Raw genomic sequence first — 25,556 nt, forward strand, 5'->3', positions numbered from 1 at the left:
AGGGATTTCCTGCATCGATTAGAATATGAAATTCGTTCATTATTTAATTCAAATTTTACCCTCATCTAAAATTTTTTAAATTTCAGTTCTAAAAATTGCTTTTAAGTCTGTAAACGTTATAATTAAATGATTTAAATCCTAATTATTATCCTTTCTGGAGTCTCTTGGGTATTCAAGTGGGCACACGCCCCCTTCATTTTGTGCAGCGCTCGCATCCGCACGCACTTGTTCATTAAGTTGTTTTTCCGTCTACCACCACCTGCCACCTTTTACTCTCCCTTTCAATCCTATGCAGCTGATTATCCATTCACTATTCACTTCTTTAGTTCCTCTGTTTCTCGCGATTCTTATTCTTTCGTCATTTCCTTTATCTCTAGAGCTAGAAGTGAGCACTCAAAAGTCAACGAAAAAATAATTTCGTCATCGCATACAAAATAATGTTGCTTTTGTGATAGCAAACCGTGCAGCGTGGCTATTTTTGTTAAAATTTTGTAAAAACTTAAAGAGATCGAGTTGTAAAAAACACCTAGCTGTGTGAAGAAAGAAGCATTTAAAAATTATAAAATTAAAGTAAGTACACAATTAACAGACAATGTTATTGATGTTTTCTAGCTAGCTAAAAAACTATTAATTATGTGGGTAAAAAAATATTACTTTAATGAAAATTCGGCCTGGTGCCTGGAGAAAATAATGATTTTTGTCTCATTAATTGTGGATAATTTAGAAGTAGATATTGCGCGCTATTCTTCTTATCAGAAGAGAAAAATTTATAAATTGATATAATTAATTAAAATTTGTGTTTCTATTTATTTGTATTAAAGGGGGCAAAAAGATGAATTTTATAAAATAAATGCATTGTTTATTTTAATGCATCTGATTTTTAATTGCATTATTATTTGTCAATGACGCAGCGAAAACGATAATGCAGCACAATTTGCTGCATTATTTGCAGTGCAATTGAATTCAAATTACAATTCAATTTATTTGAGGTTTGAACCTTATTTAAATTAAAAGTAAATTTAATTTAATAAGGTTAATTTAATTTTTTTGTTTTCAAGCGATTGCAATAAATTGTAATTTAACAGTAAATAAGCATAAATGTTCCATTTCAAGCTCTCAAAATCCAGCTAGCTTTTTTATAAATATATTAATTTTTTTATTTTCATATGATTTTTACCCCTCAACGTTCTTAATTAAATTTAGTAAAATTGTGAGTGCCAAAGCTCGACACGTTTTTATACGGCAACCGATACTAAAATTGTTGCAAAGCCATCGTTATGTCCGCTTTGGCAGAGTTAAGGGCTCAGTTATATAATGCCGGAAAAGTTATCAAATGACCTGAGGGCAGAGCCAGCACAATCGCAGATAAGCGATCTCTCTAGGTCAGCTTTTGGAGAATTTATTTACACAATTCAAAATCCGATCGGAGAGAGACTGTTGATCGAGCTTGACTGTGAGGAACAGTTACAATATTTTTTTTCATTGTTGTTTAGTTTATTTTTAAAATAGATGCAAAGTCATATTGTTAAAAAGCAAATCGTTTGAACAAAAAGGAATTGTTTGAAAAAGCGCACCATAAAATATAAGATTCAGATTTAATTTAAATTTGTTTTGGTTCAGAATGGTTTTGGACGAGTACAAAGACCTGGTTGGAGCAGTGGCGTCGGTCACCACCATCCTGCAGTTTTTCTCAGGAGTGTAAGTGACTAAAATTTTTAAATTTTTTTGCCATAAAAAGGAACATTCGGGGCTGCTTTCAGTTTCGTCTGCTTGGACATCAAAAAGAAAGGGAACTCTGGATCAGATTCAGTCTTGCCGTTTCTAGGAGGATGCGTGATGTGAGTCAAATAATTCACCTTAAAATTTATAATTGCAAAATTAAAAACAAAAATCAATAATTTAATTTATGTTTGTACGACTTTCATGAATTACTTGTTAAATTTTTAGCCTTTTTAGAAGCTTTGGCATTTCTGCCCTGAATTTATATAACTTAGTAAAAAAAAACCGCTGGCAAGAAGGAATCACAAAATTTATCTCCGCAGCGGAGCCCTGAACTTGAAATACTCGTTTCTGCTGGCCGACTCGGCCATGACGGTGGTCAGCGCCGTTGGTGTGCTGATAAACTTGGGCTACCTCGCCTTTTATTACGCTTACTCAAACTGCAAGGTAAGCGCAATGCATAAAACTCGTCTGTTTTCCCAGTTATTTATGAGCCCGTAAAACTCTCTTGCCTACAGGGTGAAGTGAACAAGGCCATAACGCAGGGTGTCATCTTCGCCCTGTCGCTGCTCTTTTACGCCCAGTTTTGGGAGGACCCGGAACTTGTCGAGGACCGGTTTGGCGCCATTCTGACCGTGCTCATGCTTTTGCTACTTGCCTCCCCACTGCTCTCGCTGGTATAATTTAAATTACCTCATATAAAGAATAAATTTAGTTGCTTTTTTCAATACAATATCATATACATATATTATTGTTAAATTTAAAAAAAGCTCTTTGTGATAGCAAAATTTCTTTAAAATCATTTTTAATAATAAAAAAAATTAATATTATTTTCATCTTAAAAATCTCTTTCTTGGAAAACAGGGTGAAGTTATTCGTACACAGAGCACCGCATCTCTACCATTCCCAATAATTTTGGCCAGCACTGTTGTGACGTTTGAGTGGCTCCTTTACGGAATCATCATTGACAATATATTCATTCAGGTTCGTTCCTTTCCTATCCCCTCCCAAGGACCCCAAGGCGTAATTATATTTTTTACTTATTCCACTTTTAAAATCACAGATCCAAAACGGAGTCGGTTTAGCCCTCTGCGCATTGCAGCTGTCCCTCTTTGCCATTTATCCACGCACTCCAGTCGACAAGAAGAAGGATTAAATAACTTCATCTTGCAGCATTTTACATTCCTCTTAAATTATTTCTATTCAGCCTGTGTGATAGCAGCAATTTTAGAAATCTAAGATATTCCACGCTTTTTGCTAAAAATATTAATGACTATGTCTTCCACGTAACAGCCAAAAATGATGTTTGTCGAGAATGAATTAGAAAGTAATTATACAAATTACTGATATATGGACAATAATATTCCAAACAATTATGATATGAAATTGTAATATTCCATTTATAAATCAAATGAATAACCATTCCTAATTCGGACAATAATGAATTTTATAAATTGGATTAAATATGCAAGACTTAACTATAGTCTATACTTTCCGAGGTGGCCCTAAAAGCTTCTATTATGCGATACAATTAGACTAGCATTTGTGATTATATATTTATGAAGTCATCTTTAGGAAAGATTTTGCAAATTCTATAGTATAGTTTGTTTCAAGTTGCTTCGGCTAGTCTAAAAAATATACATTTTCATGTTCGTTTTTTAATTTTCTGTAATGAAAATGATTTTCTTTTTCATACATATTTTGATTTTTTGTTACTCTTCGTTTTGTTAAAATAAAAATTGAAGTGTTATAACTTCATTTCAATCAACACGTTTTATTCATGTGATCCTTGATCAAATCAAACTACTTGCAAAAATAAAAATCTTTTAATTTCATTGAATTTGCGCACATAATAAACAACTCCATTTTAAATTTTTATAGTGATAAACAGTATTTTATTAAAATTTTATAGAGCGTAATGAAATGTTTTCCACAAGCTGCATTAAAAAATAAAAACAATAAATTGCAAATCATTTCAATTCTTTATAATAACATACAATCAGCACTAATTTGAGACTTCCCAAGTTGATAAGTAGGCTTTCCTCATCTTTTTTTAGAGAGATATGAGCAAAAGGTCCAAGGGCACTCGCAAAAGATCCTTGTCCCTTATTGGCCGCAAATAGAGATAAGCCCGTGCCATTTTCCCCGCCGTTAGCACGTGCTCGATCTGCCTCATCCTCATGTGCTGCCGCTGGCAAGTATAACTAATGAGCCCCTTAGGTTGCGCTCGACGCAACCCGCTGGACACATCTGTCAAACGTGAGGCCTACCCGAGCGGCTCCCGCTGAGAGCTCACCCTGTGCGCGCAAACATTCATCTCCCAGCGCGCGTCAAACAAAAAATTAAGCAAAGCACGCTGTCACGAGGACAAATTAATGACCTTCTGGGCTTAGCTGCAAAAAAGGCACGAGACGGTCAGTGTAACAGTGGTGTGCCCCTCATTTTTTTCTAAACATGGGCTAGTTTTACAACTATTTAAAAATAGGTCAGGGATAAAAAGAATGTTTTTTGCTTTTGCATTCTACTAAAATCTACTTTTTTTTATATCACGGAATAAATGAAAAATGAATGAAAATTTTACTTACAGAGTATATTTCTGAATTATAAATGATGAAGAAAAAATGAACAACCAACTAGTTCTTTGTTCTTTTATTTTCCACAAAGGGAGGAACGTGATAAGCTATAATATCAATTAGAAGCAACAACTGCTGCTGCACGGCATCTCATTTCAATCCAGCAATTTGACCTACATTTGCATTACTCTAAGTAATAATACCGAGAGTATACATTTATAAAAAGCAAACGAATCATTCGAGGAAAAAATGTACGCCAAATTACTGAAAACCGTGTAATGAAAAATTGAGGCGATTTCCTCTTCCAGAGGCGATTTGAGCGTTTGTTATTTTGCTCTACGTGTGAATGTGTGTGTACGGCTAAAATTCCTTTCCGTCCGGCCCATTAGCCGAGGGATGCGTGAACTGCTCTCTAACAATCGGGGGTCGAATGCGGTTGCGCGGCCTGCCTGCTTTCAGGGGCACGAGATCGAACTCGGGGTAGCAGCAGCAGCAGTGCGGGCCTCCCTCAGCGTGCAGCCGCGATCCGCAAACAACAAACGCCGTTTGCTCCACTAGCTTGTTTTGCAAAGTGAAAATTCGGTGGCCGACATGCCCCCGTGGAGGCCCGCAGCGACGAGTGGCCGCCTCCGCGTCCCCCCATCGGCCGCCGAGCAGCAAATTCGCAGCAGTGCCAAATCGTCGTCTACATGATGTTGGCCACCGCGACACTGGCAATCGCCACTCTCTCGCTCCTAACTGCCAGCAAGGTACTTTTATTTAGGGCACGTATATTCAAGCGCAAAATAATTTTCCCGAATGATGCAAAAATCGACTTTATACGCGATATTCCATTCTGCTCGTTGTTAGAGAGGTTTTGTTTGTGCAAACTTTGCATCTTTTGTTCTCAAATGGAAGAAGTTATTTCGACGCCTACGCATCTCTTCCCTGCGTTGTTTGCATCCGTTGACATTTCCTTGTTGTTCCTTATTCTGCTTGTGAACTCGTTTCCCTTTACAGAGCAATTTGTGTCAACTAGTTTATTTTTCTGTTCTCTCCTTACTACGTCTTTATGTTTTATTTTCACCTAATTTTCTTTATTAAGAGAAAAAAATAATATTTTTAAAGAGATTTTTCAATCAATGTTCAAACATTTTTAAAGGATTATTACGAATTCAGCCAATTCAGATTTCTTCTTTCCAGTAGTGGTATAAAAAATAAAATACTAGCAATAAAACTAACAACTCTCATGGGACTTCACTAATTTTGACTGACATTTTAAAGTGACATTTGCAAGAAAGTGCATTAGCTTTTTATGGATGTGTATAAAGTTGTCCTTCGCGCCCCAGCTTACATGCCTTGCAGTGTTTCTCTTGCAGGCACTTCTCGTCACCGACAAATCTCGGCGTCGTCACAACAAACACTTTTTAACAGAATTTTATAGTGACTTTATTTGAAAGAAATAAAAAGGTGGCTCAGAGAAGCCACATGAACAATGCGACTAGAATAATATTGGAAATTCGCCGTTCCATCCCACGAGAGTGCGATGGTGGAGTTTGACATTTACATCACCCATCACAACACGGGCAAGAGCAAAGTTGACGCGTTAGCGATATTGATTTGTGTGTCAAAGCCTCCATCCAACCCCCAGTTCAACAACAACGTAGCGTAGAAAAATTATTTTAACACCCTCATCTAAAGTAACATTGCCTGGCTACTGAATTTTTTAATGGTTTATTTTAATCACACGATAAATCACCCTTGAGAGCGATTAATAATAATTTCCGAATGAAAAGACAAAAACACTCTAAGCTGATTGCTGAAGCCTTTTGTGAAGGCATCAAAGAGCCGCGGGACATACCACTGATCCCTATATGTTTCAACACCGTTCTACCATTTTTTTTTATATCTACATAAATATCATTGAGAAAAATTCAAATTATTAAGGAAATCAATTCTAAATTGGTATATTTAAAACTTAAAAATTTGCTGGTTTTCCCACTATAGTTTCTTTCCAGCAAATCGAGCATCACCAACGTAAAAGGAAAAACTTTTTCTTTCCTTCAAACTGTTCTCGCGCCTCGCGACTTTTCTTCTCACTCAGCCGCAATCAGAGTGGAGCCAGGTTTGACTTTCTTGAACTCTCGGCAGACGATAATCTTGAATCGTGTTTCGCCAACTTGCTCTCTTTCTTCGCGCGTGAATTTCGTTAGTAGTCTTGACCTCTCCGCTTTTTGTTTGAGCCTCTGCTGCAATCTTGCAGCACTCTCTGCTGCTTCTACACCACCGCCGCTCTGGATCATTACACAAAAAAGCGGTGCTTTTTCGCAGTGAGCGAAGACCGCTGCTTTTTATGTGCTTGGCTCGATCTTGTCGCGCGCCCAGCCTGCTTTGGCCCAAAGTAAAGAAAGACGCTTTTGCCTTATATCTTCGCCCTCTGGATGGATATTATTTATATGCTCTCAGCTATTGCCAAAGCGGGTAAAGAGCGATCGATACTCCCAACGAGCAAAAGAGTCTCTCTTTCTCATTCAGCCGGATGCATTTCGCACGACGCATATACTCACAACCAACCCCTAGTGCCCTACGTGCCGTTCTTTATGTGTAGGAAGAGAAAATAAATAAGTGTGTCGAGGGAGCAAATTTTCCATCTTCCCAGGAAAAATCAAATTTATTGCGCCGCCTGAAAACATACACACGTTCGAGCCTTAGAAGGGCTAAATAAAATTGAAAAAGTTGGAGAGAAGGAGAAAAAAGCAAAAATATTCTTGAATCCTGTTTAATTTTTCTAATTTATTTGTCAATTTTTTAAATTTTGTATACGCTGTTTAAAAAAATCCTTTTGAACTAATATAAATTATTTCGCGTGATTAGTTAACTATTCTAAAAACTGACTTATGGCTTTGTAGAATTTTTTTCTGATTCTCACAAAAATTTGAGGCATAAACTTTTAGCTACAACTAATCACTCTGATATTTCAATGATTTTTTTTTATTCTTGCTGAATCCAAAGTCTATGCTAATTTTTAAAATTAATGTTATTACGTTCCTATGGTAATTTAGTTTTCAGCCTTTGTCAGGTGACCCAATAATGCCAGGCAGAAAATTTTGATATCCTCTTATGGGTTGACAGTTTATCGCAGCGCGCCGGGTCAAAAATGATCGGGGGCGAATATCGTGGCACCAATTGGTACCCCGCGCAGCGAACGTGCACACATTCGAAGGTACGTGCGCCGATTTGAAATGTACAAGGCGGCGCGGCGGAGCATTAAGAGTACGTGCTCATGCAAGTAAACTTCTGTTTGTTATTGTTATTATCCTTAGGCTGGAGGCGCTGCGCTGAGATTTTTAATCGTTTTAATTTTCCTTATTGTTTCAAGTGTAGTGGCGCTCTTTCGCTTTTTGTATATGACAGAGAGTGCGCCACGGCGAGCACCCAGCACGCTATATTCTATTTTATACTACAACGTACGCCCATGTAAGAGTCCGTGAGCTACTTCAAATAATTAAAACTCGCCTTCGCTGTAACCCAAATTGTAACCCTCAACCCCGCGTGTCGTTACATCTGGCCCAATTAATCTTTCGCTGATATAATCTAACTCCCCGATAATTATCTGTTGCAGGCCGCGGCCAAATACTGTGATGGTGGCCACTAGTAAGTATTGCTTGGATGTATTTTATTAGTTTCATTAGGCGCACGTTCCAAGGTTGTCTTTAGAAGTGCAATGATTCTTGGCTTCAAATAAAATAAAGCCAAGAAATTTCAACATCGAGACAAGTCCAATTTTTTTTAAGTATCTCGTTTTGCTACAATCAGTTATTTGTCACTCTCATATTAAATTTCTTTCAATTTCCAGTTAAAGAAAAAACAGGAATTAAACCCTTTCACTAAAAATAACTCTTTATATTTATTTCAAATTGAAAAAAAATATTTCTGCTTAGTTTATTAGCAGCAATATAGAAATTCAGGAAATTTCCAAATAATATAATTTGTTGCAGTTGTGCACCGCCTAAGGAGTGCTGCACCGGCGGCTGCTGCTACAACGTTTACACACCCCCTATTTATCGGCCTCCAGTTCCTCCGACCAGCCTCCTCAACGTTATCTTTTGGAACCACTGGCATTTCTGGTGAATATATATTATATTATCATCAATTTTGACAATGATTTACAGATTTACTAAAATCTGATTAAATTTTAAGGGCGGTGGTCACAGCCATCGCTGTCCTGTTCCTGGTTGGATGCTCAATTTGGCGGCGCCGCCGGTCCATTATCCGCTACTGCCAGGGATGCTGCTATTGCTGCCAGCAGTGTGATTCTGAGTCTAACAGAAACGACGACATGAGCTCGGAATCGGGCACAACTTACTACGCACCTCCCAACTACAGTCGGAGTAACTCATTTCACCATTCTCCGCCACCTTACAACGAGGTTAAAATTTTTAAATATTTTCTTTTTCTTTTTGTAAATATTAAAATTTTTAATTTCATCTTCAGGTGACAGCGAAGCCCGATTTGTACCCTTTGGTTATCAGTTTTGGGGGTGATCAAGGGAAGAGTGTGCCTGGTAGCTGCCTAATGGTGCAGTACTTCAGAAACTACCTTGTTCGTCCTGTCGGTAAGAAACTTCAACTGCTTTTCAAATTATAAAAATTATTTTGATATTTAAAGTTAAGAAATTTAAATTATTTCAATTGATGGAATTCTTGGTTAAACTTTCAAAATAAATAATTGAAAAATTCTCAGGTTCACTCTCGGCAGCAAGCACCGTGGACAGCCTAAATTCGGCCTTTATGTGCGCCGACGTGCCACCCCCTTATCCAGGTCAAGCCCCACCAAGCGCAGCACCTTCTCCACCACCCTCATCTTTAATGCTGCCATCATGTTGTGTCACTGACTTTGGAGGATTGTCAGGCTCAGAAGTAACAGTCCAATTAATTGATTAATTCTCACTAAAGAAAGACCATAATACTTTCAGGTCAGCAGTCTTGGACTCGGCACCCCAGTTTCCCCTCCGCAAGCTACGACTCCCACAGGAAACAACAGACTCTTCCTGCCTCTGGATTCTTGCGATGGACCCCAAGAGCTGCACGAAGAAGCGGCCGAATTGCGCGCCCTTTTGGACAAAATTCAGGCCTTGCCGACCGCAACCCCCGTTTCACCAGTCGAGTACGGGGACAACGAGCAGGAAGTTGCATCGCAGAAAAGTCGCACACCTTGGCCCAGCCATTCTAAAGTATGTTTTTTTTTTAATTGATTTATATCATCTAAAAAAGCTTTTACCTGACATTATTGTTGAGTTTCTTTTTTTAATTAAGTTTGGATTGTCAATTCTCTCATGTGACTTTGCGTCTCTTATTAATTAGAGTGGCTACACGCCCCTAAGCCAAGGAAACCCTCCACTTCTGCAACCAAAGCGATCGCGCAGGGCGAGCTGGCTGTCCCTGACCTCACCGCGAAACGCTTTGCCGCCCAGCAGCCTTGGTTTTGGCAGCGTCTCTTCCCGATCGGCACCCACAACTCCAAGCACCCATTTGGCGCCACCCCTCCTAACAGTGCACACCGGCCGCGAGGGCAGCAGTCCTTTGCTGGAGGACAGTTCCGAGGACGAAGACGCCGAAATGAACGCTGAGGATTTTGCGCCAAGGTAGTTCTGGCACCGACCGACCTAAAGCTCTTGCCACTCAAAGTGAGATCAGTGATTGAAATTTTCTCGACAAAGTCCCCCCAAAGACTATACCTGCAGCATTTTTAGCAGGAGAGAGATGCGCTGAGTTTTGTGTGGGCGGATTTGAGAAGATTTTCTTGTATTATAAAACCTTTTTTAACATAATAATGTCGCTCACTGTTGTGGAATTAAGTCAGGTAGTCTCACAAGACGAGAAGAGGCCGCAGTTTGTATTTAAGATTTGCAAATTTTCAAGGCAGATTTTGCCAAATCTTAAACATTCATTTTTAAGAGTGAGTTGGATTTGAGCGCTTAGAAAGGCTTAGCGTTTAGTTGTTACTAAGATAATGTAAGGTACCTCAAATCTGTAAGCGCAGTTCATAATTTCACACTTACGTCGATTCTTTGAGATTATTATGATACAAAAGCATATGTTTGAAGTAACTTTTTAGACCTCAAGTCATCGAAAAGCAAGTACGAAACTGTAGAAATCACAAAGATGAAATGATATAAATTTGTGGTGTTGTATGCATGTCCTATTGTTACTTGTTAGAAAAGAAAATTTAAAGGCGTGCAATAAAATTTCAACTTCTAAACTGGCCTGTTGATTTAAATCAAACCCTCTTATGACAATAATTTTTGCAACGACGCGAATCGCATTTGGTTTATTTCGGAAAACGATCATTTTACCTTAGTGGTGCAACAGCATCAAGACTCATGCAGCGGCAGGTGCACGCAGTGACTGGACACTCTTGGTGTTCTCGAAACCATTGGCTCATGTGGTTCACATGACCTCCGTGCCGACAAGTTTGACACCAAGTGAACCAGGAGGAAAATTCGGATAATTTTTCATCTTGGGGCATTCGGCCCAACGACCTTGCTCCAGAAGGTGTACCCATGTGGACCAAGCATATGGCGCATCGAGGCAGAGGCTTCCGACAATTTGGACATGATGATATCTAAATGGAAAAATATTAATACAGAGCACTATTCTAATATACAATGGAATATTTACCTTAAATTTATTATTACTAGATGACGAACCCAATCTTGCCATTCGGTTTCGAAGCACATTGTTGACAAAGGCTGAAATGCTTTTTCCACAAAAATTGCATGAGACGTAGACTTGCTGCTTTGGTTGCTTCACGTTGGTCTGGCATTGACTCAGCTCAACATCAAAAAGTGCTCTCTGGGTCCACAATTTCCAACTGTTCAGTAAACTCCGATATCTGGAAATATGTTGAATAATTAAATATTAAATGTTTGGTCCAGAGTTAATTTCTTACGCTTCTAGCCAGTCTTGAACACGCTCATTTTGCATGAGACTTGCAGAGAATGTTCTCATAACAAGCATGCAGACACTCTGAATGTCTCCTGTAATGTCTAAGTAACGCTGCAACAAGTCTAATCCGTCAATGCTTGTACCTATGTGATAAAATTTTAATTTGTATCGAAATATATTTTCAGGATCAAGACGTTATATTTACCAGTCAATATAAGTCCGGCTAAATCTCCATCTGCCGTTAGTTGAGTAGTGAGCTTAGAAATGTATTCCGAAAGTTTCAGATCGGACAAAAATGTTAGGGCAAACGCAACCCTGTCTTCTACTGCCATTCCAGACTCATACTAAAATCAAAAGTATTTAATTTTACACACAAATTAAAGTAAAATTCAATTTACCAAGACTGAATCAAAGTTTTCTTTGTCTGCAGTCAGGAAAGCAAACATGGCCCTCAAATTAGGATCATTCAAATTTGTTTTTGTAGGCTGGCACAAATCTCTCCAGATACTACTTTTGTCGTCGGAATAACCTGAAGTTGTTTTTGTTAAGATTTTTTTTTATTATTTTCAGTCGCTAAATTTTACCTGAAAGTGCCATGGCTACAATCTGCAAGCTGCCCTGAGCCCCCTTAGAAGCGCTGCGGTTCAAAAGGTCAATTGCAAGACGGATGTGCAAATGAAATATGGCAATTGCGGCTGCTCGCGTGGGAAATCCGTCTTCTTCCAATTGATTGATAAACTGAATGACTTCCTCTCGACTTCCCTGAACAGGCCATCCGCACAACTGAAGTGCCTCTTTTCTCTCCTCGCTTCGATAAGTGCAGGCGCTCGTTGTGTTTATGTCATTCCAAGGAATATAAACCGTGTCAGAGCGAGGGCAGGTTGCATTAGGGGTGCTGCCTTCCAGTTTCAACACTGATCTGTATTGTAATTTTTTTTTTCTAATAATCATAATAGTTTTATTTTTAATTCTCACCGAACACCTGGATGGCTATTTTCTGATGAGCTCTCTTCTGATAAATTGGTCTGATGATTTCCGAGCCAATACCAAAGTCTTTTCAAACCTTCGTCATTAGCCAAATCTCCGTTTTCTTTTAAATCAGCCTATTAAATAATCAGTATTATAAAAAAGTGTGACTAAATTATTCCTTTTACCATCAGGCCATAGTCTGATAGAGCCCTCTGCTTCATCTTATTAGCAATGTCATCGATGTTTTTATACATGGAGTTTGATTCGTCTATCACCTTCAGGGTCCTTCGTCCAACAGTTCTGACTAAGTGCATTGACGGCGAAAAGTTGAGAGTCACTCTTTCTGCCACAGTATAATCGTGAATCCTTCCTGACTGAGACACGGCAATAAGCCGGTTTTCATGCTGTGGATGCCAGCAAAAAGACGCAAGGCCAACTTCCGCTTGTCCCGGAGTGACAAATCTTTCGATCGCAGCTGTTTCTTCTTCATCTCCCACAATTGCATGCTGGACATCGTAAAGACATAGTGATGAACTATCCCTGTTCAAGGTACCCAACAAGTTGTGTCTGGAATGAAAATAAGTAAAATTAAATAAATAAATCTTTGAATATTTTTGCAATGCAAAGGACTAAGCAACTGAATTTTTTTGAAATTTAGCTCTCTTTATTTTCAGTGTTAAGGACTAGGCAACTGATTTTTTTTTTTTATTATAATCTCTCTTTACTTTTATGATGCGATGGATACAATAGAAGCATGCAAATAAATTACCTTGTTGGGCACCATGAGAGTTTTGCAACAGGTTTTGACTGAGTTACGGTTACGATTGGTTTTTCAAAGTTGCGGATGTCCCAAATAGTGATTTGATTTTCAAAACAAGAGGCGATGTGCTTGTCATTGTGGGGGTCGACTGCAATTCCGTAGACAGATTTTGTTGATGTGCTCGGAACGACCTTTGCTCCTTCTGTAAAGTTGCAGCGCGTTTTTAGTCATGATAAAAGTTTTAAGCTTTAATTTAAGTTACCTCGTATGTCTATGATCTTTATATTCTTGTTATTCATCCCGACAGCAATGACATTTTGTTGAACCCAAGCAAGAGAATGGATAACTTCTGACAACCCAAACTCTGCCACAGGTTTCTGTGGCGATTTAACGGCATCCCATAAAAGAACCGAGTGGTCACCACGGTGTTTGTCCAGGCCTGACACCAACAATGATCTTTCAACTGGATTCCAAGCCACTGCATTGCACTGCCTTGCGTGTTTCGGACCTTGAATTATAAAAAATTTATAATTAATGAATGCACACAATTCTATCACAGATTTTTATGTACTTAATTCTTTTCCAGATAATCCCTTTGCATCAAATTCAACAGGTCCGAAGGCAGTCAAAGCGACTTTGCCGTTTGCCAATCCGGCAGCCATGAGAATCTCTCTGGCTGTGTGTGGGTGTATTGCCACACATTTGATATACTGGAGGTTGGTGATGGTCGAGACAAGGTTTGCACTGGCAAAAGCTGATATCCTGAAAGCTAATCAATCATCTTAAGTTACTCTGTATCAGTTGTGTGATGCTATTTGTTTTCAGTTCAATCAAGTAATCGATATAAATTTAAATAAAACAGCCAAAAATTTATATATTTCGACTTGTGATATGTTTAAATAAATCTTTTGAGGTGAAAATGTAATAGTTATTTTAAGAGGGAAAGAAATTATAGGCATGATGTATTTTTAATGAATACGATTAAATTAAAAACTCAGTGTTTTATATTTTTAAGGTCTGTGGCTATAATTGTAATGGGTTAAGTAAGAAAACCGCAGAGGAGTAACATTACAGACACAAGTACATACAAATGCATGGGAAAATTATGAACTTGATTTGTTTGAAAAGTTTAATCACGGTCGTACATGAAATCCTTGAGAGAATTGCATATGATATAAGGTTGCTATTTTGTAATTTGTCACCGCATAATTATCTTACATGACGGCTTCGGCATTTCTCTTTGCATAGAAACCTCGTACAAGTAAATATCTGTGCCCCAAGTGACGAATTTGTCCGGGTGTGACGGTGCCCAAAGAATATCCATTCTTGAACTATTCATGTTGGGAAAGTTATGTAGCTTTCCTATGCAAAATGCTTGACGTGCATTCAAGCACTGTTTCCTTTAAGTTCGCGATCGCTTGTTTTTCGGGCACAATCAAAAATTAAATAGAGAATTAGGATACATAAATATTTCTGTTTTGTTTTGGTGGCCCTTTAATTTTGAACCACTCCCCCGTCTGCCTCTCTTGCCTCGCATCAAAACCGACCAATCATCGGCGCGCTCCAGTGATTTCTCCGGATTTCTCCTCCACCATTCCACCCCCTCCCTCCCTCTTCGTCGCCCCTTTGCCGGCTCGGTGATAAGACAAGTGAATGCACGGCTACGGCTGCACGAATTTTTTTCGCACACTTTTCTAAGGTCAACCAAACAAGCGCCGTTCTTGCCGAACCAGTTGTCTTCCGCTTCAGAAGCCCGACCTGGAAAACAAATTGTCAAGCATTCTATTCAGAAGTAGCAAATAAAGCTTGAAGATGAAGAGGAGCAGCTCAGAAAGGCAAGTTTTATTTTGATTATCTTCTCGACGCATTCACAAAACATAATGTTGTTCTCGCGTCCTTGAGGTCGATTTAATGATTCCTTTATGGCTGCGCGTTGTTTGTAACCTGAATGTTTTATGTAAGTAAATGATGCAAATTTCAGGGCCGGTGAGAATCCATGGACTGAGATCCAGCAGGAACCGGCGAAGAAGGCCAAATCAGAAGACGTCCCTCTGATTATTATTGAAGATGCTGGAATTGTCGAACTTCCTTTGCCGCCAAATCCCACTGGTGAAAATGGACACCAAAATGGAAATGGGAATCTTGAGCACCAAAATGGAAATTCTGCAACTGGAGACGCTGTCGACGGTATCGGACACCTACCCAAGGAAAATGGGGAAAATGGCCACTCTTCAGGTGACAGCCCAGGGTTGACTTTAAAAGATGCTGAAAATGGAATGGATCCCATCTTTGAAGATGATGCAAATGGGCCTTCAACCATTGAAATCGCTGGAGGCTCTCAAAACCAGACGGAGGAAGCTGGAAAGGCTGAGACACTCGAGACTGAAGATGAAGAAAATATGGAACTTAAACTTGATGAAGATCAACCCACTGAATCACAAGATGAGCAGGTTCCGGAGCCAGCTGGCGTATGTATTCTCTGCATGAAATTAAAAGTTTTAATTAATTGAATCAATTTCACAGGAACCTGCTGTGAACCTTCCATGGGGCCCAGGAGCAATCAGTTTGAGGGAGATGATTGGCCACACTCTTAAAGTGAACGCAGTTGACATAAAAGACAACATCCTTGTATCTGGCAGGTAATACTCGAGACACATAGTTTGTTGTGCTTATATTATAATTTAATTTTTATCCTCTTCCCAGTGATGACACAACTGTGAGGGCCTGGGATTTGGTAAACAAGAAGGAAATCTGTTCGCTTAACTGCAAGAAAGCTGTAAGTGCTGTTCTCGTTTTGGACAGAGAAACCTCACGAGAAATTGTGGACAGCGGAAACGTTGTTATTAGTGGTGCAAAGGACGGTTCTGCCAAAATATGGGAGATCCCATCTGGTAGGCCATAAAAATAACAAAAAATTTCTTGTCCGCTATAATTTTGTTCCTCTAGGCAATTTGATGAAGTCCTTTGACTTATCGTCTGGCATCACTTGCATTGCCTACATTCCATCAGATGCTCTTCTAATTTTTGGAACTGAAAAGGGCCAACTGGAACTTGTTGACACCAAAAGTGGCAAAACTCTCAGCTCTGTTCTTGCCTTTGCTTGCCCAGTTATTTCATTGAAGGTATGATGTCTTGTCTGTTTTACAAACTAAAAGAAATCAATTATGCAATTTAAAAATTTTTGAAATTCAAGGCTGCTGCAGGAAAGATCTTTTGTGGAGACCTTCACGGCTGTTTGCAAACTTGGTCCGCTAAGGACAAGAAGCTGAATCTCTACCGTACGTCAAATGCAATTGAAAATACACGACGCAATTTGTCATCGCTCGCTTTGTGTGACACAAACAACATAATTGTTGGGATGCAATCAGGAAGTGTGAAGAAAATGAACTGGATAAATGGTACACATTAAAAAATATAATATATTTGGATTTAACAAAATATTTTTGCAACAGGATCTGTTAGCAAGCTCCGAGCTGGAGCTGGAGACAGTGTCGATGCTCTTGGAGTTACTGATGACCTCATAATTGTAACCACCTCTAATGAAGAGAAATCATATCTACATTGTAAGGCATTTAATAATTTAAAGGTTTAAAAAAACTGAATTTTAGTTATAAAAATGATCTTATTTGTTAACTTATTATTCATTTCATAACCAAAAATTTATAAAAAAATTTGATTTCAGTTTACAATCTTGCGTCTGGCTCCTATTTGGGAAGTGCCCGAGGTAAAAATAAGATGACCGCCCTTGCTGCAGCAATGTTTCAGGACTACTTAGTTGTTGCTTGTGGAGGTGAAGATTTGGATCTTTGGGTTTGCGGTGGTCCAGATTTGTCAGAAATTGGGTAGGAACTTTAAAATATTTTCCATTACACGCTCTTAATAAATTTTCTGATAAGATTTGAGATGGTTGCGACTTGTCAGTTGCCTCAGCCAGAAATCTTGGAGGAAACTGACAGTGAAGATGACGGTGAGGAGGATGATGCAAAAACAGATTCGTCAAGCGTGTTCGGCCGTTGCAGCATTATGTAAAAGGACTAAAAGGTATTTGGCCAGAAATGTATAAAATACAATATCAAAGTATTCAGTTCAAACAATTGCCAGCCTTGTTAAAAAAGGAGGTTGTTTTTTTTTAACTGCTGCAGTTGAAGATTTCTCATTTTAAATCAAAGACGTTAAATTTTACCTTAAGTTTATGCACCCATTTTGTCCAAACGTGTTTTAAGTATTGTATAAATTTAAGCCAAATTTCTCAAAAATTGCCCTAGAGCTCCAATTTGTTTAGGAAATATAATATTGATATTGAACTGTTAGGCTTAAGATGTTCCATTTGGAACTTGATTTTTATCCCTGCTTTATTTCCACAGAACACAAAACCAATTTTAAGTAAAGACATGGTAACTTGTTTGATATTTTAAAGTGGCCAACTTCACAAAGGTACTCATTTTCACTTTGCGCAATAAATACTCATTATATACGAATAGAATGATTTTTATTTTTAACCTTAATTTATTATGTTTTACATCACACATTCAAGACTTCTGCCAAAACTTGCTGCCACTTCCTCTAAGGCGGCTGCCTTTGACTGTCTTCTTTGTCTTGTCAACCTGAACTGAAGATCCACTTTGGGTGTCAGTGGCCATTGCCTCGTCCACGTCTTGTGTCTGGCTTTTCAAAGTCTTCTTGATGTTGGCAACCTGCAATGTCAAAATGTTAACTCAAAAGTTACGGGGACAAAAAAAATTGCATACCTCTTGCTCTATAACCTCTTTGTGTTTGAGACTTTTGGATTTATCGGTGTTGGCTCTGTTGATTTGGGTCTCGATGCAACTCAAAACAGTCTCGCAAGAGTCGCACCACTGCTGAAGGGTGTCCACGATTGTTCCAATATCCTCAAATCTGATGTCTCTGCCAATGGCAAAATCAACTTCCAGCTGGCTATCCTTTTGATCTAATTTGCCGTGGATAATGTCTGCGTAGATTGCCTCTATGATCAGATCTTCAAGATCTCGCACATTTTTAATGTCCAACTCAAGAAGGAGGTCCGTATATGGTATGCACTGCATCAAAAATTAAAATATGTAAATATATAGCAACAACAGGAAATAAGTAAAAAAAAACCTTTTTCTCTGTGGCCATTGTGACAAGGGTGAGGTGTTTAAGCTTCTTCTGCTGAACAGGGGTCAGCTCGGGCAGGTCAGCTTTCTGAGCCAAGTATTCTCTGTATGTTCCATAAGCAAAGAGCTTCAGCAGGTTAAGATATTTGGAGTGCTCCGTGTTTTCCAGCTAAAGTATCAATTAACAATTGTTTAAACATAATATAAACTTTAGAATTTTTAACTACAAAAAAAGAAAACAATTTAATAATTGTATTTAATATACTAATAATATAATATAATTTCAAAAGTTGAATTGGTGATATGAAGTTAATTATAATGATTTTATATTCATCTTATGTTATGTATCAATGCTAGTATTTTGTGTGCTGCAACACAAGGCAAGTGCACAAAGCAACTTTGTATGTATGTATTTTAATTTCCATTTCCACACCTTGTGAATTATTTAAAAATTTATTTAAATTTAATTTTTTACTATTACTTTTAAATATTTAAATTTTTTATTTCCAGAATTGAAAATTATTTGGCAAAAATCGTGAAATTTTTCAAACTCTTCACCTCTGTGATGTGGGGCATTTCCAGAAGTTCGCCAAAAACGTAAACTCCTTGAGCCTCCAAAGCTTGTTTGATTAATTCGCAAGCCCCAGCTCCTTTCGCACTCTTAGCCAAAAGTACAAACTGCTCCACAGGAGAGTTGCTTGACCCAAGCGAGACCTTCTCCGTCAACATCTTTGGTCCTTGAATTTTGTGGATTATATTATTACTACAAGTCAAAATTATTCAAATTTTTTGAAAATAATTATTAAATTATAATATTTTATATAATTTACAGTTTAAAAACTCACAGAACCCTCTTTCGTTAACGATTTTTAGTTGAAATTTCGTGATAGCTACTTTTTTCTCTTCAGTCTTTCGTTTGTTGTTGTTGAATTTTTCTAAAATTCCAGTAGGTGGCAGTCATGTATAGACTATAGTGTAGCTCGGCAGTTCATTGGATAGCTGGGCATAGCTGCAGCATTTTTAAACTAACGCGGGAAAATGCAGAGAAAAATGGCAGCTGCTCGAAGATTTGACTGGGTCCGGCGGTATAGTGTTTGTTTTTTTATTGTTTTAGGCATATTTGTGCTCCAAATATTTTTGGGGTCGTGGCTGTCACCGTCGGAGCACTCGGACCCATCAACCTACAAAGATGGTCATAGCTCAATGGGTAAAAGTCCCATCTACATGGAGGTAAACATTCACCATAACCATCGCCCATGCTCTATTTATATTATGGAATGCGCTTTGTCACATTGCAGGAAAACGAAATATCCTCAAAGAAATTTAAAGAGAGCGTCGTGGACGATGAGGACGTCGCCGCCAACAGCAATCAAGTGAATAGAGGAGGAGACAAAGAAAAGGTAAACAATTGTTTTAAAACAAGAATAACATTTTTACCCGTCTGATGACTATACGATTCTTTTTAAATTTTAGGTTCCTCCTGATAAAATTCAAATGTCAAATGCTGCAAGAGTAAATAGATCTTTGGACCTTCACCTGGAAGGCATCGATTTTGTGCTAGAGTGTGATGTTATGGGCAAGGAAGCAGTTTCCGCAATAAATAGAGCTCGAACCCAAAAGTGCAAAAAGGAGCTTGTTCATGTCGCTTGTTTAGCGCAAGAGGGCAAGTTATACCCTAAGTACTTGAAAAACCAATGTCCTGCTCAAGACGTACGAATGGGAAAATCTTTGGGGTGCTATCAGGATGAGAAACAGTTCAGGCTACTCTCGGGATACTTTTCAAATCTGAAAAGTACTAATTCACCTGAGCAATGCATATATCTGTGCCTTCAATCTGGTTTCCAATATGCAGGAGTGCAATATTCGTGAGTGAATCAATCTTTCACCTTAAAATCCCCTGAGTGATGTAAGAAATTTCAGAACTGAGTGCTATTGTGGTAACGAAAAGCCTCCGTCGTCATCAAGGCTACCCGATTCCTCTTGCAACATGCCTTGTCCGGCTGACCCTAAAGAGGACTGTGGAGGCTTTTTTACAATGGGCATTTTCCAAACTGGATTGCCAAGTAATAAACTTCTATGTTTTTTTTAAAATTAATCTTGCTATAATTAAATGATTTAGATCTTGAGCTCGAACCAATCAAGATGGAACCTGCGGATCCGAAAGCTCAAAAAGCACGAGTCGTATATCTGCTGACTTTGAATGGAAGGGCAGTGCGCCAAGTAAAGAGACTGATAAAAGCTTTGTACCACAAAGATCACTTCTTTTACATTCATGTAGATGCTGTAAGCTTAAAAATAACATTAAATTTACAATATCTTATCTTATTAATCGTTAAAAATATTTTCCAGAGACAAGATCACATGTTTCGAGAGTTACTGGAGTTAGAATCTAAGCTTCCAAACCAGATTGTAATTGCAAGGAAAAGACTTGCCACTATCTGGGGCGGAGCAAGCTTACTAAAAATTCTCCTTACAAGTATGAAGGAGCTGCTGGAATTGCATATGAAGTGGCCATGGGACTACGTCATTAATCTTAGTGAATCAGACTTCCCCTTAAAGTAACATTTGAACATTCATTCTTATTGCTTAATTTAAAGTTTCATCTTAACAGACACAATGACAGACTAGTCAAATTTCTTACTGCAAACAAGGGAAGAAACTTTGTAAAGTCATTTGGGAAAGAGGTGCAGCGCTTCATTCAAAAGCAAGGCCTCGACAAGACATTCCACGAGTGCGAAGCGCACATGTGGAGAGTTGGTGATAGAGTCTTGCCGTGGGGCATTCAGATGGATGGCGGCAGTGATTGGATTGCCCTCTCGTACCCATTTACAAAATATGTCGCCTCTGGAAGCGATGATGAACTTCTGACAGGCCTCAAGACTATTTTTCAGCAAACGCTACTTCCAGCCGAGGTAATTAATTTTATAGAAATAATAATTTATCTAAGCAAGTGTTGTTTGATTTCCTACAGTCATTTTTCCACACTGCTATAAGAAACTCTGAATTTTGTGATACCTATGTGGACAACAACTTGCACATCACAAATTGGAGAAGGAAACTTGGCTGTCGATGCCAGTACAGACATGTTGTTGATTGGTGTGGTTGCAGCCCAAACGACTTCAAACCCTCAGACTGGGCTAGAATACAAGTGAGAGAAATATCTAAAAAAAATCTGCCAAACTAATATTTTATGACCTAATTACTAGGCCACTGATGACCGTCAGGTATTTTTTGCACGAAAGTTTGAGCCTATCATCAATCAGGCTATCATCAGACAACTAGAAGAGTGGATATTTGGCCCAATTTCAAACGGTAGTTTTTATTTCATTTATAGCAACTTTTTTAATTATCTCTAATGTTTCAGACTTACCTAGTGTTAATAGCTATTGGCAAAGTGTTTACCATAGCAAAGATGTAAGTCCAGCTAGTGATGATGCTGTCATTACCGCTGGTCACAGCTTTTCAAGAATTTCTGCTCACTCTATATGCCAAGTGAAAGTTTTAAAGTTGCTAGAAATCACCTCTTTCATGCACGAGGATGTTTTCATGGTTAAATCTCATAATCTTTATTCTATATTTGGTACTTATTTATATATTCCTAATTTTAGGGATTTTTGGTAAAGTATAAAGCATTAAAAGAAGATCCAAGCAGCAGCAGCGAATTTACCATCGAGACCCGTTATAAGCCAAAGACGTTAAGCAAACTCAATAGCAGAGACTCTTCTTTTGCGTCTCGAATAGAAGTAGCTCACAATTATTTAATGCACACACACAAATCTTATTGCTTCTTATTTTAGAGTTTTGTAGTCAGCTCGGACTTTGATGCTAAAGAAATGGTGACTCGCAATCCATTAAGAACACTCGGGCCCTTTTCTCAGCCGACCGCCATACTTCATCTATCTGCTGGGCCAGCACTAGAGGGAGGAATGAATGCCACTGTAGTCTGGATTGACCCCATTGGCTGGGTTGCAGATGTTACTGAAATCCATATCTTGGAGACAACTCAAGTAAACACACAAATATAGTGAAAATTTATGGTTCAAATGTTGAACTTTTCAGATATTAAGCTCTAAGTTGACTATTAAAGCACCTCTGAGACCAGGTGTTTGGTTAGCCAAAATTGCCACCAATGGCAAGATTGCTGCTGAGACTCAATTTTTGGTGACCCCGCTTGAATTCATGTCTGGAATCGAGATATCTACTTATCAAGCCGAGTACGCCTATCTTTATTTAAACACAAATATTTTAAATTTTATTATAATTTATAGGTATGTCAACGCTGGACCTAGTGAGCCATACGTTGTGCAAAAGTTAAGCATACTAAGCCAAATAATTCAACCACCCAACAGCTCAGTTTCTCAATCACTACTTAGAAAAGCTGCCATAAACTCAAAAAGGCTGGGAGTTGATCTGCAAGACTGGATTGACAGTTTAGTGGAAAGGTGAAATAATTTGGTTTTTTTAATTTCTGTTATTTATTTCCCTTCTGTGCAGATTCTACTCCCTGCAATCGTCTTGCATAGTTGAGTCAGTTTCTTTAGGAAAAGGATGTCCATCTTTGAAGCAGTGCCATACCAAGTCATGGAGTTCTTTATATCCAGACCCAAAGTCCACAGTTACCGGTGTTAACTCCACAACTGGCAAGCTTATTTAAAAGCTTTTTCTGGAAACTTAAATGCATCAAAAGATGGGTTTCGTGCTTTAAAAACTGACTGTGATACTAATGTTGAGCTTCATATTTTTTGTTTTGTGTCTTCATGATTATCTTTGCATTTTACTATTTAAATTATCCTATAATGTATAAAAAAATGAGAGATCTGTCAGATCTGTATGTTTCATGCGTCTATTAATTTGCTTGTCAAATGTGTTCAACGAATACAGGATTGTTTTTAATGGAGCGAAATCAAGAAAATCAAATAGGTCCTGTAAATTATGACCTTCATGCCATAACACTTTATACCTGCTATTGTATAGCAATAATGAAAAACTATATCAAAACAATAATGATGCCATGTGATTTTTTAACAATAAATTATTATTGGACAATTTCGGCTGCATAACATACAGAGTTGATTGCACTGTCTAATCCACATTAATTTACATATTTTGTAGTATGTTAAACATACTTGCAAACACTATAGCTAAATGCCATAAATTAAAGTACTTCCAAATCACAGTGCCTTACTTCTGGATGCTTTTTCCGAAGCTTTGTCTCGATTCGATCTATTTCGGCACCAAGCATGTCGACAATGTTCTCACCATGCTTGAGGACAAACGCCTCCACCTCCTCGATTGTGGTCATCTTCTGCATCTCTTCAAGCATCAAATTCAGGTCCTGCTTGTCCAGGTAGGAACGTGCTAATTCGCCTCCGTCGAAATCAATCTCGGCTTTGTACCGAACAAGGCTGGTGCCCATGTCAATGCCCTTCACGTCGTGAATGGCACGGACCATAACATCCGACTCGAGCTCGGCATTGATTTTGTCGATTCGCTCCTGAGGAATGGACCGTCCGACGAGGGCTGCTGTGTTAGTGTAGATGATGAAGGAAGCTACAGTCCCAAGCAGTCCGCCAACCAGCAGCGAACCCACAGCGTCTGGAATATGACTTCCATAGTGCACGGTGAGACCCATGCAAGTACCGGCAATGGTCACACCAAGCACAGCGGCCAAGTCCTCCAGCAGAACAACATTGACGCTTGGGTCTTGACCTCGCAAGACATATTCTGTAAAAGACATTCCGGTCTCGCGAGCACCTTTACGAATCGAGTTGACCGCAACCAGCAGAGTTGCCCCCTCAGACACCAAGGAGCCGCCGAGGATGAAGAAGGCCCAAAAAAAGGGCTCCATGGGCTGTGGGTGCATCAGTCCTGTTATTCCGTGGTACAAAGAGAGACCAGTTCCCACGCAGAAAATTCCCACTCCAGAAATGAGAGACGAAACATAGCGCATGTTACTGTAGCCATAGGGGTGGTCCATGTCTGCACGCTGGACCGATTTGTGGATGCCGAAACATAAGATGAGCTGGTTGGCTGTGTCTGCAAAGGAGTGAATGCACTCGGAAAACATGCTGTGAGAACCCGTGTAGAGCCAGGCAAACAACTTGAAGAGGAAGTTGCTGGCGTTGATGATGACCGCCGTCAGGACAACTTTACCGGTGTTGCTCATGAGGCCAGCGTCCTTTGGCAACAACTCGGGCTTTGTTCTCTGCTCCCGTCGGTAATCTCGAAGAACGCGTTTGACGGTGAAGATGTTTTGCTGGTAGCGTTTGCGCTCTGCATCTCTCTTGTCCAGTTCCTTCAGCAAGTTGTCTTTGCTGCCCCACACATTCATCGCTTTAGCCTCGATGTCTTTCCGCCAGTACACGGTGATAGGTGGCTCATTTTCAAAAGGGGACCTCCGCTTTGTCATTCGTAAATTTTCCAAATCACTGGGCTTCAGTAAAAAGTCGTTCATGGCGCGAATTGGTGTGATGAAGTTGCGCTCCAGGGAAGTGGCCGTTGGGTCGACTCTTTGTCTCCTCTTGGGCAAGACTTTTGTCACGGCTTCTTTAATTTTACTTGCAGCTGTTGGAGAATCTAACTCAGGAGTTGGTTTACTTTCAGATGTTTTGTCTGTTGAGCTGCTGCAAATTATTTTCAGCCACTGAGATGAGTTTGGTAAAAAGGATTTAGGAGAACGGAGAGACAAAGAAATAAAGCTTTGCTTTGGCTGATGCAAGATTATTTTGATGGGAACCTTCCAGCCCTGAAGGGCAATTGCACAAGGCCTGGATAGCATTATTATTTTGTCTGAGTTTCTTCCTTTGTCTTAAAATTCCATTTTTGACGATGCAATCTTCGTTCAGCCAGCAGTCGATCGGTCCTGCAGAGAATGAGAGAATCAAATTTTAGTTATACAATATAACCAAAATCCATTAATTTAAATGTTGAAAATGATAATTATAGATTGTCAACAAACCTTAATAAATTTTTGATCTCATTGTCAAACAATTTGAAAATAGAGCAGCAAGCGGGGTCAATAACATTTTGACAATGTTGACATCAAGCAAACTAATATCAACCGCCTCAATTCACCTTAAACGAGAGTACGTAAATTTTATCTATTAGAGCTAAAATGTAGAGAATTTTCATCTAACAATGAAAACACTAACCTAGAGAATATAAATACCCGAGATTCAAATCTTTGAAAAGGTTTTCTCAACTCCAGGCAACTTTTCCATCTAGAAGAAAAAATATACTCCGCCCCTGCGCCTGTAGATTCTTCTTGTTGTTCATTCTCATTGGTTGGTTTTCTTCGCATCATTCCCAACAAACAGTGCTACCACCAAACGAGAAACAATATTTTGCAATGTTCCACTCATAAAAATAATGGAGCCTTCTTTTTAACCCTTAAATCAGCGTAAATTAAATTTAAACGCAATTTTTTCATTGAAATTAATATTTTTACTTTAAATTCAAGACAAAAAAATGAACTACGACCCGATGCTCGCAAAAA

The 25,556-nt window shown here is 38.8% G+C and overlaps 7 protein-coding genes across 13 annotated transcripts; 4 read left to right on the forward strand and 3 right to left on the reverse strand.

Annotated features, from left to right (window-relative positions):
• Nucleotides 1–22: 22 nt before the first annotated feature.
• Nucleotides 23–3,483, forward strand: LOC132198265 (sugar transporter SWEET1). 2 transcript variants are annotated; one of them, XM_059622201.1, is made up of 7 exons: nt 23–570; nt 1,621–1,698; nt 1,761–1,838; nt 2,043–2,166; nt 2,238–2,396; nt 2,584–2,703; nt 2,783–3,483. In XM_059622201.1, the coding sequence occupies exons 2-7, from the start codon at nt 1,622–1,624 to the stop codon at nt 2,873–2,875; spliced, it is 651 nt and encodes a 216-aa protein (XP_059478184.1). In that variant the 5' UTR covers nt 23–570; nt 1,621; the 3' UTR covers nt 2,876–3,483. The 2 variants fall into 2 exon arrangements, with proteins under 2 accessions (XP_059478184.1, XP_059478185.1); XM_059622202.1 differs by lacking the exon at nt 23–570 and adding an exon at nt 1,420–1,453.
• Nucleotides 3,484–4,798: 1,315 nt separating this feature from the next.
• On the forward strand, nt 4,799–10,519 carry LOC132196680 (uncharacterized). Its single transcript, XM_059619481.1, has 8 exons — nt 4,799–5,041; nt 7,894–7,925; nt 8,270–8,398; nt 8,472–8,700; nt 8,766–8,886; nt 9,015–9,190; nt 9,247–9,504; nt 9,635–10,519. The coding sequence occupies exons 1-8, from the start codon at nt 4,982–4,984 to the stop codon at nt 9,917–9,919; spliced, it is 1,290 nt and encodes a 429-aa protein (XP_059475464.1). The 5' UTR covers nt 4,799–4,981; the 3' UTR covers nt 9,920–10,519.
• Nucleotides 8,356–14,470, reverse strand: LOC132196678 (GATOR complex protein MIOS-B). 2 transcript variants are annotated; one of them, XM_059619478.1, is made up of 13 exons: nt 14,166–14,470; nt 13,519–13,716; nt 13,210–13,455; nt 12,957–13,149; nt 12,373–12,754; nt 12,194–12,321; nt 11,803–12,137; nt 11,617–11,747; nt 11,424–11,562; nt 11,223–11,361; nt 10,952–11,165; nt 10,627–10,895; nt 8,356–8,395 (listed from the first exon to the last, which is right to left on the reverse strand). In XM_059619478.1, the coding sequence occupies exons 1-13, from the start codon at nt 14,284–14,286 to the stop codon at nt 8,371–8,373; spliced, it is 2,520 nt and encodes an 839-aa protein (XP_059475461.1). In that variant the 5' UTR covers nt 14,287–14,470; the 3' UTR covers nt 8,356–8,370. The 2 variants fall into 2 exon arrangements, with proteins under 2 accessions (XP_059475461.1, XP_059475462.1); XM_059619479.1 differs by lacking the exon at nt 8,356–8,395 and adding an exon at nt 8,882–8,903.
• Nucleotides 14,471–14,566: 96 nt separating this feature from the next.
• On the forward strand, nt 14,567–17,424 carry LOC132196679 (uncharacterized). The gene is made up of 9 exons (XM_059619480.1): nt 14,567–14,782; nt 14,929–15,415; nt 15,471–15,586; nt 15,651–15,838; nt 15,894–16,069; nt 16,141–16,345; nt 16,400–16,510; nt 16,630–16,789; nt 16,844–17,424. The coding sequence occupies exons 1-9, from the start codon at nt 14,760–14,762 to the stop codon at nt 16,974–16,976; spliced, it is 1,599 nt and encodes a 532-aa protein (XP_059475463.1). The 5' UTR covers nt 14,567–14,759; the 3' UTR covers nt 16,977–17,424.
• Nucleotides 17,421–19,035, reverse strand: LOC132196681 (COP9 signalosome complex subunit 7a). 2 transcript variants are annotated; one of them, XM_059619482.1, is made up of 5 exons: nt 18,907–19,035; nt 18,620–18,798; nt 18,066–18,230; nt 17,696–18,004; nt 17,421–17,641 (listed from the first exon to the last, which is right to left on the reverse strand). In XM_059619482.1, the coding sequence occupies exons 2-5, from the start codon at nt 18,788–18,790 to the stop codon at nt 17,477–17,479; spliced, it is 810 nt and encodes a 269-aa protein (XP_059475465.1). In that variant the 5' UTR covers nt 18,791–18,798; nt 18,907–19,035; the 3' UTR covers nt 17,421–17,476. The 2 variants fall into 2 exon arrangements, with proteins under 2 accessions (XP_059475465.1, XP_059475466.1); XM_059619483.1 differs by having other exon boundaries at nt 18,892–18,997.
• A 50-nt stretch (nt 19,036–19,085) lies between these two features.
• On the forward strand, nt 19,086–23,119 carry LOC132197704 (xylosyltransferase oxt). The gene is made up of 15 exons (XM_059621177.1): nt 19,086–19,291; nt 19,360–19,461; nt 19,535–19,926; nt 19,982–20,124; nt 20,181–20,344; nt 20,411–20,619; nt 20,673–20,973; nt 21,033–21,209; nt 21,268–21,373; nt 21,426–21,610; nt 21,670–21,804; nt 21,859–22,068; nt 22,121–22,275; nt 22,330–22,503; nt 22,556–23,119. The coding sequence occupies exons 1-15, from the start codon at nt 19,100–19,102 to the stop codon at nt 22,713–22,715; spliced, it is 2,805 nt and encodes a 934-aa protein (XP_059477160.1). The 5' UTR covers nt 19,086–19,099; the 3' UTR covers nt 22,716–23,119.
• LOC132197705 (proton-coupled zinc antiporter SLC30A9, mitochondrial) lies at nt 22,983–25,371 on the reverse strand. Of its 4 annotated transcripts, none has more exons than XM_059621179.1 (3): nt 25,213–25,371; nt 25,020–25,135; nt 22,983–24,923 (listed from the first exon to the last, which is right to left on the reverse strand). In XM_059621179.1, exon 3 carries the CDS (start codon nt 24,837–24,839, stop codon nt 23,217–23,219), a length of 1,623 nt encoding a protein of 540 aa, XP_059477162.1. In that variant the 5' UTR covers nt 24,840–24,923; nt 25,020–25,135; nt 25,213–25,371; the 3' UTR covers nt 22,983–23,216. The 4 variants fall into 4 exon arrangements, with proteins under 4 accessions (XP_059477162.1, XP_059477163.1, XP_059477164.1 ...); XM_059621180.1 differs by having other exon boundaries at nt 25,020–25,161; nt 25,213–25,353; XM_059621181.1 differs by having other exon boundaries at nt 25,230–25,346.
• Nucleotides 25,372–25,556: the final 185 nt, after the last annotated feature.

The sequence above is a fragment of the Neocloeon triangulifer genome, unplaced genomic scaffold, assembly GCF_031216515.1.
Source record: "Neocloeon triangulifer isolate White Clay Creek 2 clone unplaced genomic scaffold, ASM3121651v1 ptg000012l, whole genome shotgun sequence".
Taxonomy (NCBI): Eukaryota; Metazoa; Arthropoda; class Insecta; order Ephemeroptera; family Baetidae; genus Neocloeon; species Neocloeon triangulifer.